The sequence below is a fragment of the Rhinichthys klamathensis genome, unplaced genomic scaffold (genome assembly GCF_029890125.1).
Source record: "Rhinichthys klamathensis goyatoka isolate OS25496 unplaced genomic scaffold, OSU_Roscu_1.1 h1tg000093l_1, whole genome shotgun sequence".
Lineage (NCBI taxonomy): Eukaryota > Metazoa > Chordata > Actinopteri > Cypriniformes > Leuciscidae > Rhinichthys > Rhinichthys klamathensis.
Window position 1 is genome coordinate 728,600 of NW_026606632.1, and position 12,766 is coordinate 741,365.

The 12,766-nt window shown below is 45.7% G+C and overlaps 1 protein-coding gene across 2 annotated transcripts in view; it reads right to left on the bottom strand.

Moving 5' to 3' along the window:
• The window catches only part of epha3 (eph receptor A3), a 153,174-nt gene that overhangs the window by 64,987 nt on the left and 75,421 nt on the right, over positions 1–12,766 (bottom strand). For both annotated transcript variants that reach the window (XM_056252218.1, XM_056252219.1), the window contains exon 5: positions 2,323–2,658. In XM_056252218.1, the coding sequence (XP_056108193.1) occupies positions 2,323–2,658 (336 nt within the window). The remainder of the gene's footprint in view (positions 1–2,322; positions 2,659–12,766) is intronic.

Genomic DNA, 12,766 nt, shown 5'->3' on the forward strand with positions numbered 1-12,766 from the left:
ATCGGAGCCAGCTGATAAAATAAACTTTTGCCGAATCCCGTAGGAAGGACGGCAAACACATCTTTCCGATTGACAAATGCCTTGATTGCAGTTCTCTGTTCGTCTTTTAAAATGAATGCGCTGTCGATTTCTTTTACAACAGACGCGATAGCGGAATCTATACATCTCAATTCTCCAGCTGCAGTCATCTTTGAGGGAAACCAGTTCAACCCAAGCGCTCTTTGATAACGTGATGATTACGTAACTGCAGATCATCTGTCCATCATCGTATAAAGCCCGCCCTGGCAATTTGATTGGCCCGACTAATTCTGAACCGATCATAATTACTCCTCAATGGATCGAGTCCAGACCGAACTTCCCGACCAAAAAATGTTGTGGGCGGGGTTCGGGCTGGCATCCAGGCTACAAAAGGTGAATATTTGAAGAAAATCCTGTCTGATCTATAACAATTAATGGGGACTGCAGGGGCTGTATAAATGTTTATTTTTTTTAATGATTATAAATGTTAAATATGTGTGTGCTATATTCCTTTATATATGCTACTGTACCACCTAGGCTCAATGGAAAAACGTGCCAGTGGTAACATTTCTGCAAAAAGATATTACGTTGATTTTTGCATGTTTCGCATGTTTCGTGTCCATGGAGTGGTGCTAACAGCGCGTTCGGTTTTATCCATTATATTAATGTAAATCTGCCAATTTTGTATTATGTTGGTTGTATTATCACGGCAGTTCGGAAATGGAAATGTCCAGTGAGTTAGAAGGTTAATGCTCTATCATGTTTGAAAATAACTTACCATCTAAACTACACTCTACACTCAACCTAACCGATAGTGTTAACAAAAGCAAACATTTTCTGAAGCAACCATGCCATTTTAGCTGGCTTCTATGAGTTATTTTATCATTACTCGTTCCTGAGCGCTTCTCATCGCAAGTGCAGAGCTGTACCAGGTGAGATACTGAGTAAGTTTACTATGTAAAGTAAAAGCCATACACATGGAGCTGGCTGTGTAATGCAAACATTGAAATTTATTACTTTAGAAATAATGAGATGTGGTAAAAGTGTTTTGAGGTCAAAACATAGCATTGTGTAAGGAACCGTGTGAAAAGAAGTCTTTATTAATCAATAATCTGCCCTTGTAATCATAATTTGGGTGAAAAAGAATAAAAGTTGTTTTACTGCCACTAGTGTTCATTTCAGCTGGAAACTGAAGTGAATTGTATGTATAGGTACATTTTCTGAGTTTTGCAATAATGTAGGTATTGCCACATTTTTCCAATGAGTCTATACTCTGCAGTGAACTGGCAATATTTCAGGGGTGTCCAATTCTGCTCCTGGAAGGCCACTGTCCTGCAGAGTTCAGCTCCAAAACCAATTAAACACACCTGAACCAGCTATAATCAAGCGCTGCGTCCCAAATCCAATACTACCCTACTATACAGTATGCGAAAAACAGTAACGCCAACAGAGTAGTATGTCTGAATTCATGGAATTCCAAAAACAGTAGGCTGAAAAAGTACCCGGATGACCTACTATTTCCGCCGAGATTTGGAAGTGCGCATTCGATGAATGCTTCACTATCCCATGAGGCCACAAGAGAGGATTTATGAATGGCAGTTAAGTGACGCAACTGACGCTAGCTGACATGACAATAACAACATGGCGAATGTAGCTAGTACGTCTGAAATGTCATGCAAACACAGTCGCAGCCGGATGATTTCCATAATGACCAACGCAATCTACCAATTAGCGTCTGCTTTGAGAAAAAAAAAAATTGGGGCGGTAAATAATGGTGCAAATACCAGTAAATTGACTAGTTCAAACCTTAGTAAATCACTGTGCATGCTTCATTGAAACACTCTCCTCCCATACATTTTGAGTCTGAAAGGTAAACTCCTACAAATGCAAATGCAATAAGGTCAGCTGCAGAAATAACTGTGTCCACGCCTTTTCAGCGTTAATTTTTCACTACGTGTCTTTAGTAAATCTGACAGTAGTTTTTTTAACACCAAAGGAAGGTTTGCACTGGCGAAAGCTGTTAGTAAATCTAAAGTGGTGTGCTTGAATCATATTTACCTAATACGTATGGACTTTTATAATACATTTATAGTGCTTTTTGTCATTTTGAAGCTTGACAGTTCCAGTCCAAGTTCATTACATGGAAAACAATCAGGATATTCTTCATAAATAAATTTTTTTGTGTTTCACAGCTGAGCAAACCTCATAGGGGTTCAGAAAAACATGAGTGTGAATAGTTAACAGACTTATTTGTGACGTGAACTATTCCTTTAACAATAGGATCAGCTAGGATGACAGACTCACCTGCTTGGTTGGTAGTGATGGTGACCGCAGCGTAATGGCGGATCGTGGGGGCATGGGAGGACACTGCGTTTTGGGCCTCAATCTCAAATGTGTAATTGGTGTGTGCCAGAAGGTCTGCCACGGTTACTGTCGTGTTAGTGAGGCCGAAGGCACGGGGCAGGAAGCGCACAGCCCCTCTGCAGGGTTCACACTGTCTGGGACCCGGCCAACATCGCTTACAGACTACGTTAAATATCACATCCTTCCTGCCTCCGCTGTCAGCCGGCCAGATCCAGTCCAGAATCACTGACGTCTCATTAATGGCTGAGATCACATTGCGTGGGGCAGATGGAGGTCCTGTGAAAAGAACATATGATATAATGTTTACTCTTTTTTTTTTTTTAAATCAAGCTATAAAAAAATATAGTACAACAAAGATTAACAAATACAGTAACACGTGTATTGCTCATGGCTAGTTCATGTTTGTTAATACATTAACTAATGTTACCTAATGAACCTTATTGTAAAGTGTTACCGCAATAGCAAATGACGATGATCCACAACAATCCAATCAATTTCCGATGGACAAAATAAAGTCCAGCGCTATATTTTTTCCTGTTCGAGCAGCCGCTTTACTTGGATATATGTCACAATAGGGAAGCAAAAACCATTGCAGCTTCATGATGACTTTAAATGGAGATGAAATGGAAACATCAATTTTACTATCAAAATTGTATTGGTCTCAATATGAACAAACATTTTTCATTGAATTATTTCAAGATTTACATTTATTGAATTATTTATGTAAAAAGATGTATGTAAAAAAATAGCCTAAGTTTCTTTTTTGCTAAGGGATGACAGGAGTAAGATCTGGGACAAAGTTTATACTTAAATGAAACACAACTGAGAACTCCATTAAATCTCATAAGCTATGAAAGAGCAATAAAACGTCCCTCTGGGGAAGTACGTTTACTTTAAAAAGTGTGGGTTTAATCGTTAAAGTCATCAGTTATGGATGGATACGGAATTTAGGCAGGCATGTCCTTCCCCTTGTTAAAATGTTGGCAACGCCTCTAGAAATTACTCCGGAGTTCAGAAGTGTCCTCAATGGATTGTTATATTAACTTTAAAGATTGTCTCGATAAAAAAATTGGGTATGAAGTGCAGCCAGCACTGATACTGATTGAAATAGCAGGCCTAGACATCAAGCTGTTATTTGAATAAGTGACGACTTCTACGTATATGTGTATGAGAGTGAAATCTCAGATTTAAGTAAGGAGATGGACAGCAGTTCAAAGACAGATCGTAATAAATAATAATTTTTGAATGTTTCAAGAATTTAATATCTGACCTCTGGGTATTATTACATACAATTCTTCCTAGATCTTCCTTAAAGATGGTGGTACGTGAATAAATGAAGAGCGTAATGTTTGTGTTTGGTTGGTTTGATCTGACATGAATTCACACACTGAAGCCCTGGAGCTCAGAGAAGGTTTCCTGCCTCTTGAACCTAAGAATCATTTTGACAGACATTTTGTCTGAGAAGGAAAGTGGGGGAGAGGTAGGATTTGATACTACATTAAGAAATAGAACATTACACAAAGGAATCTCTCCCACAAATTCACTGCCGGAACATTCCAGAACACTCCCTGTTGCTTTCGCTTGATTCTGACATGACAATAAATCAGACATTTAGCTTCAAGGTCAAATACAGGATTCACCACACTGGCCTTTTTAAAAGCACTTTTAGAAAGAAGAGCAAAAAATCCTTAAGGAATAATTCACTCAAAATGTAATTTCATAAATTATAATCATATTTGCCAGCTCTTGCGGAGGGAAACTTGAACTGAATGTCTTAACTATCAGTCTGGTCTTGTTTTCCCCCTAAAAGACAGAGAATATAACACATAAGTCTTAAATACCAGTGGTTCTCAACCTTTTTGATTTGAAAGCCCCTTACTCTCCGCCCATATAAAGGCCCCCCATACAAGCTAAGCTATTTCTTCCACTCTTTCTGATGCATTTATGACAAAGAATGCTGATTAAATCCTTTGTTGAAAACGAATCGGTTACCTAACGTAACCTCGGTTCTCTCTAGATGAGGGAACGAGTATTGCGTAAGCTAGCTTACGCTGCGGGAAAGATTCATCTTTTCTGAGAAATTGAAGCCAAAAATTATCCTATAATTTTTTATCCATTGTCAACGCAGTTCAGCTGCAGCAGAGCATGAGCAGGCTAGCTAGCAGCTCATTGGCTCGCTCACAGGGAACTGCTTAAGCCTATGAGGAGACACGAATGAACTCTCGGCCAATGAGAGTCTGACCTGCTCTCATTGCGTCAGAGCCCGCCGAAACGGGCGTGGCCAGAGAGTATAAATTCGCCTCTCAGGCTGCAAACTCTGGTTTTCATAGAATGAAGCGAGAACGCTAGTAGCACAAGCACGGCCAGGAACGCAATACTCGTTCCCTCATCTAGAGAGAACCGAGGTTACGTTAGGTAACCGATTCGTTCTCTTACGAGAGGTTCTCTCGTATTGCGTAAGCTAGCTTACGCTGCGGGAACACCTGGTCAACGCCGTGCGTGCTAAGCATCCACTATGAGTCCCAGGGGGGACCCCGGGGAACCCTTATGAGTGGGAATAATATATGTACATGAGACAAAGGCCAGCAGAGCGGGCCGGGGATTGTGAAGTACATAAGCACGTGATAAGGAGGGACAGAGCGAAACCGGTCTGAGTGAATAACTCCCTATAGTGCAGCTCAACCAGAAGAGCTGTAACATACTAGACTGCTAGTAGTTTAGCCTGCAAGGCGGGAACTTCCAGATTGTAAAATCTGACAAAGGTGGAGGGGGAAGCCCATCCCGCTGCCACACAAATATCATGAATGGAAATTCCGCTGGACCACGCCCACGATGAGGCCATGCCTCTAGTGGAATGGGCCCTGATGCCCAGAGGGCATGGCAGGTCTTTTGACGCGTATGCGGCTGCAATGGCATCAACTATCCATCTGGACAGAGTCTGTTTCGAGGCGGCCAACCCCTTGGTGCGCCCACCGAACGAAACAAAAAGCTGCTCAGCTCGTCTGACCGGAGCAGTGCGAGTAAAGTATAATCTCAGGGCCCTGACCGGACACAGGAGATTAGAGTCAGATTCGCTATCGGATGCAGGCAGAGCCGATAGGGAGATAACTTGTGCCCTGAACGGGGTACCAATCGCTTTTGGGACATAACCATGTCTAGGTTTGAGAACGACTAAGGAGTCATTGGGCCCAAACTCCAGACAGGAAGCGCTACTGGACAGCGCGTGAAGGTCTCCCACACGCTTCACTGACGCGAGCGCGAGCAGAAAAATGGTTTTGAGCGAGAGGTATTTGAGGTCCACGGTGTTTAACGGTTCGAATGGGGGGGCTTTCATAGCTTCGAGAACTATGGAAAGGTCCCAAATCGGCACCGAAGGGTGGCGTGAGGGGTTCATCCTTCTAGCTCCCCTGAGGAAGCGGATGACTAAGCCATCTTTGCCCAGTGACTGGCCGTGCCGGGGTTCAGCGAACGCCGCGACGGCTGCCACATACACCTTGAGAGTGGACGGGGACCTGCCCTTGTCCAGCATCTCTTGGAGAAACCCTAGCAAGGAAGGAACCTCGCATGACCGTGGGTCCAAGCTTCTGTCGGTGCACCACTTAGAGAACACAGACCATTTAGACGCATAGAGCCTTCTAGTAGAAGCCGCTCTAGCCTGCATGATCGTGTTTAGAACTCCCTCTGGCAAAGCAACGGGTAGTCGTTGATCACCCACGCATGAAGCGCCCAGCGCTCTGGGTGGGGATGCCAGATCGTGCCGCGAGCTTGGGAGAGGAGATCTGTTCTGACTGGAATGGGCCACGGGGCTGTCTGTGACAGCTGAGTGAGCTCCGGAAACCAAGTCTGACCCTCCCAACGCGGGGCTATGAGGAGCACCGAGTGGCGTGTTTCCCTGATTCTCTGAAGCACCTGCGGTAGTAGAGAAACCGTTGGGAATGCATAAAGCGGGCGGCTGGGCCAGGTCTGGGCTAGCGCGTCCTCGCCTTTTGAGAAAAATATTGGGCAGTGGGTGTTTTCTTCTGAGGCGAAGAGGTCCACCTCTGCTCTGCCGAATATTCGCCACAGCTTTTGGACTGTAAGAGTGTGCAGGGACCATTCCCCGGGGGGAATGGGGTTCCTGGACAGACTGTCTGGACCATCGTTCAGAGCAGGTGACACTGGGACCAAACTAGGATGCGTTCTGTCAGCCGGAAGAGATTTCTGGATCTGACTCCGCCCTGACGGTTTAGATAGGAGACCACGGCCATATTGTCCGAACGGATCAGCACATGGTGACCGTGAATGCGCGGCAGAAAGCGCGTGAGCGCGTTCTCGACCGCCAGCATCTCCAAACAGTTTATGTGGAGGAGACTCTCCTGAGTTGACCAGGGGCCGAAGGCCGGTGAGCCCTCGCAGACCGCACCCCAACCCGTGTTGGATGCGTCTGTCGAAATGACTTTTCGGCGAGAAAAGGTCCCCATGGAAACGCCCCGCTGAAACCATTCTGTCATGGTCCATGGCTGCAGAGCTGTGATACAGGTCTGCGTTACCTTTATCAGCTGGCGGCCCGTGGTCCACGCGCGGTGAGACACACGGCTCTTCAACCAGAACTGAAGCGGGCGCATGCGCAGTAACCCCAGCTGGAGCACTGCGGAGGCTGAGGCCATGTAACCCAGCGCCTTCTGAAAAGTTTTCAGAGGTGTAAGTCTGTTCATCTGATGGATGTGGCGAGACGCTGAACACGGCGCGCGCGCTGTGTAGACAGACGAGCCGTCATCGAGACCGAGTCTAGCTCTATACCCAAGAAGGAGATAGTCTGACTGGGATGAAGTGCGCTCTTTGTCCAGTTGACAGAGAGGCCCAAACTTTTCAGATGGTCGAGGAGAACTGTACAATGAGACAGTAGCTCTCTCTGTGATTGTGCCAAAATCAGCCAGTCGTCCAAATAGTTCAGTATTCGCAGCCCCTGACTCCGCAGGGGGGCGAGCGCCGCATCCATGCACTTCGTAAACGTGCGGGGTGCTAGGGACAGGCCGAACGGAAGGACGGTGTATTGATAAACCTGGCCTTCGAAGGCGAAACGTAAGAATGGCCTGTGAAGGGGGTTTATCTGAATCTGAAAGTAAGCATCTTTCAGATCTAGTGAAATGAACCAGTCCCCCTGGCGCACATGCGCGAGGAGTTTTCTGATAGTGAGCATTTTGAACGGTCTCTTCATGAGAACTTTGTTCAGAAATCTGAGGTCTAAGATTGGTCTGAGGCCGCCGTCTTTCTTTGGAACCAGAAAATAACGGCCGTAAAACCCTGACTCGCTCATAGACAGAGGAACTCTCTCTATAGCCCTTTTGCACAATAGTTTTGCTATCTCTGAACGGAGCAGAGTCACTGCTTCTGTGTTCACAATAGTTTCTAGCCGCGCTCAGAAACGTGGAGGGCGGAGGTGAAACTGTAAGCGATAGCCTAGCCTTATTGTGTTTAGCACCCACTGGGAAATTCCCGGAATAGCTTCCCACGCTTTGAAGCGTAACGCTAAGGGGTGAATGGCTACATGGTCCCCGTTGCTGCACACAGCGGGCCGCGCGGGCGCGCTCATAGTGTTTATGACAGCGGGACTTACACTCAGAGAGGAGTTTAAGGGCCGTGTAACAGAGTGAGCAGAGGTGGGACGCGCACACGGGCTCGTGGGCGCGCTTATGCACTCTGAAACTCGAGCGGGTTGGAACCGCTTTATGAGAGTGGGCTCTGTGAGACACACAGGAACTGAAATGCTTTTGTGTATGAGTGAACACAGTGTTGTGGGAATCTACACGTGAGGCTTTTATGCTCTTTTTGAGATTTCTCTGGGTCGCCGTGATAACGGCGTTTGTGCTCATGCAAGCGGGAAATGGGACCGGCTTGGTAATGGCGGGGTACACTGCAGTAGTAGCCGCGTGAGCGGGGACTAACAGAGGGCGAAACTTTTTTCTCAGCTGTGCTAGGCAGACTTTGAGTGATCAGGTTTCAGCGTGATCCTGGACCGAGGCCCCCGGGAAGGCGGCGGTCTGTGGCGGCTGTCTGAGCGAGAACGAGGGCGGCCGCCCTGGCGTCGCTGAGAAGTCTGACTGTGCTGAGCTGGGCGCTGGGGTGGGGCTCGTGCAGGAGGCTGGTCACGTGAGCGGCCTGCAGAGGATCTAGCGCGACGAGGCAGAAAAAGATTCATGGCCTGGGAGGCTTTCTGTACTTCGGAGAAACGGTCAACGATACCCGTGACAGCAGATCCGAAGAGGCCGGATGGAGAGAGCGGGGCGTTGAGAAAAGCGGCGCGCTCGGAATCTCCCATGTCGGCGAGTGTGAGCCACAAATGTCTTTCAGACACGCAAATGGCGGCCATACATTTCCCCAGGGCTTGAGCAGCAGATTTTGTAGCGCGAAGGGCAATGTCCGTGGCGCTCCTCAAATCCGCGACTGAGGGAGGATTTTTTCCGCTCTCGTCCCACTCACGCAGTAAATCACCCTGTAGAATCTGAAGGACGGTCATAGAGTGAAGTGCAGAGGCTGCTTGGCCGGCGGCTGAATAAGCGCGGGCGTGGAAGCTCGAAGTCGCTCTGCAGGCTTTAGAAGGAAGCACAGGTGATGAGCGCCATCTCGTGGAGGGCGGGCACAAATGTGCGGCGACCAGGTCCTCTACAGGGGGAATGGAAAGATAGCCCTTTTCTGCGGCTCCGTCCACAACGCGAAGCGGGGCGGAAGAGTCGGAGCGAGTTCTGGCAGATAGCGGGGCATTCCAGGACTTCGTGAGTTCCGCGTGCAGTTCGGGCAAGAAGGGCGCGGCCCGTTTAGTGACGGGAGTCGAGCGCTGGCGGAAATAGCTGCCGTCCATACGGTTGATGGTCTGCTCGGGGGGAGGAGACCAATCGAGCCCGAGGCGTTCGACGGCCTGTGAGAGGAGGCGCACTAATTCCTCCTCGATTCCAGCGCGGGTCCCAGAGGATTCTCGGGCCGTAGAGGCGTGAGAACCGGACCATTCCTCACTGTCTGAAGCGAGAAGCGAACATGTTTCCTTGATGTCCGCGGCGTCATCGGAGGCGACAGAGCGGCCACTCGGCGGCAACTGTATGTCCGGAAGCGGCGGAGAAGGAGAGCGGGAGGCGACAGGCTCCGGCGGGATGAACGCTTCTGGCTGGGGTTCCGGCGGCCTCTGAGAGCGGCGTTTCTTCTTACGCGGCGAAGTCAGAGGCGGCGCGGAAGAAACTTTAGTGGCCTGAAGTCGAGCCCGCAGGGTCGACAACGGCATCTCCTCGCAGAGATCGCAGCCGCCATCGGCGAGGGCGAGCTCGGCGTGCTCCAATCCGAGGCAGAGAGCGCAGATGACGTGGCGGTCTCCAGTCTCGAGGGGAGCGCGGCAAGAACCGCAGGAGGAAAAACGAGACATCTTTACAAAGACGCTCGGCTCTTTTAGATACACACACACAAAAACAAGAAGCTTTTTGGTAAAAGGATATGAATCCGTCGGATGGCGCTAGCTTGCAGGACGGCTGAAGGTGGCGAAGACGGCCGGCTTCCTCAGTCTCCCAGACGCTCGCTAGAAGGTGCCTTTTCCACGACGGCGGCTTCTCTCAGGATCAGCAGATGCGTGTAGCCTCGCTGAAGAGATGAAAATCAGAGTTTGCAGCCTGAGAGGCGAATTTATACTCTCTGGCCACGCCCGTTTCGGCGGGCTCTGACGCAATGAGAGCAGGTCAGACTCTCATTGGCCGAGAGTTCATTCGTGTCTCCTCATAGGCTTAAGCAGTTCCCTGTGAGCGAGCCAATGAGCTGCTAGCTAGCCTGCTCATGCTCTGCTGCAGCTGAACTGCGTTGACAATGGATACAAAATTATAGGATAATTTTTGGCTTCAATTTCTCAGAAAAGATGAATCTTTCCCGCAGCGTAAGCTAGCTTACGCAATACGAGAGAACCTCTCGTAAGAGAACTACTTTAGTTTGTTGAAAAATAGATGTTAAAGATTACCGTGATTTTAACGGTAATATGCTACGGTGAAAAACTGTTAAGTTTCCGTACTATTTACGGTGAATAACTGTGCTCTAATGATCCGTACATTTTTACAGTAAAATACCGTTAACTGTTACCGTTACTGTATACCGTTATACAGTTTTTAGATGTGAAAAAGAGAAAGAAGAAAGTCTTTGTATACAAATCATTGTAGAATTTACAGTGAAAAAACGTAAATTGACATTTTCACAATTCCCTGTAGTGACACTTCACATTTGATGTATTTTTGTTGAAATAACTATGTTTATTCATAGTTTTTCTTAGTTTTTTTCTAATCAGTTATGTACATTAGGATTTTATGTTATACATTTAATGTTGTTAAATTAATGTTTATTGCACTTTTTAAATTTCATGTGTTTTACCATGATGGTGTTTAGTGTTTGTGTGAATCACACTGTGCAGCTTCAATATACACTACCGTTCAAAAGTTTGGGGTCGGTACGATTTTAAATACTTTTAAAAGAATTCTCTTCTGCTAACCATGGCTGCGCTTATTTGATTAAAAATACAACAAAAATCAGTTATAGTATTAAATATTATTCCAGTGTAAATCAGCTGTTTTCTGTGTGAATATATAGTAAAGTGTAATTTATTCCTGTGATCAAAGCTGAATTTTCAGCATCACCAGTGTCATCAGTGTCAAATGATCCTTCACAAATCAGTATAATATGAGGATTTGATGCTCAAGAAACATTTATTATTATTATCAATGTTGAAACAGTTGTTGGTCTGTCAGTTGTACAGTTTTTTTTTTTTTTTAGGATTCTTTGATGAATAGGAAGTTCAAAAGACTTTTGTAACATTATAAATGTCTTTACTGTCACTTTCGATCAAATTAATTATTCCTTGATAAATAAAAGTATTGATTTCTTTCCTCCAAAAAATAAAAATAAAATTCTCACTGACCCCAAACTTTTGAACGGTAGTGTATATTAGTATTAATTTCTCAGCTTGTGGAAAAGCAGCTTGAGATGAGCTTTGATTCATCATGTGACTCTGCTCACCACTGTGATTGGTGGTTGTCAGTGTATTAGAATGGTACAAAACAGATGTTAGTACTTCAATATGTCAGTAAATTAACATTATATCAGATAATGAAATATATATATTTTCTACTGTAAATGTAAGTTAAGTCTGTAAAACCGTGTATGATGGCAACACGTAGGCTAACTTGAAAGTATTTGGAGGTGCAGAACAGAGGAGGAGGAGAAAGTAACATGGAAAGTAGTTGAGGCCGTCAGTTATAACGACCCACGTATTAAAATGGTCGGGTTTAAATCGGGCTCGGGCTCATAATTATAGTTAATGTGTCGGGCCGGGCTCGGACACAACGTGCACAGCTCGGGTAGGGTCGGGCTTGATTTTTTGGGCCCGATCTAAGCTCTAAGTTGAGCACGGACACTCCAATGTTGGGGTAAGATGATGACACACACAACTGGATGTTAGCTGGCTGAGCAAGTTCAGCATCACTGAAAATTAAACATTAAAAATAGCACTCATGAATGTGTATTATATTATTAGCTTGCTAATCGCTAGTAAAGCTAATTAATAATTAGCCATCATGCTAGGTAAACTTGCATGAGTGCTATTTTTTAATGTTTAATCTTCAGTGATGCTGAACTTGCTCAGCCAGCTACCCATCGAGTTGTGTGTGTCATCAACTTACCCAAACATTGGAGTGTCCATGCTCAACTAAGGCAGAGGCGGCATCGTTCTATCTGAGGTGAACCGAACGCGAACAATGGTGTAATGATTCAGTTCGACAGTTGACTCCCAAGACAAGACGATGCTCACCCGACTGGCCAATAGGAACGTTCCAATAGGAAAAAAAAGAACGTGGCCCCGCCCATGACACAATTTTCACAGCGAAAGCAAAATCCTGACACGAGAGCAAAAAATTGCATTGAGAGCAAAGAAAAGCGGTTTGAGAGAAACACTTTTATTTTGTTGAGAAAATGTTTTCACACTGATAGCAAAAACTATATATTTAAGATTTTTTTTCAAAGTATTTTGAGAGAGATTTTTTTGTCTAATTTATATATTTTTTTATGTTCTATGAGAAAATACTCTCTCAAAACTTTTAGTCTCAAATTGTTATGTGGATGCAGATTGACGAACCCAAAAGCAGACAGAATGCTCTTCACACAATTTATTGAAGACAAAAAGGGGAAAACAAAGCCCACGAGGGGGCAAAACAAGACAGGACTATGGTGACTAACTAGACAACGACACTGACAAAATACTAGAAAACAAACACTACGAGAGATATTAACAATGACTAGACCTTCAATGACAAGACTTTCACAGGATACTCACAAGTAACGTTTGGCAATGAACCGACACAAGACAGCAAACACAAGGGGATTAAATAAG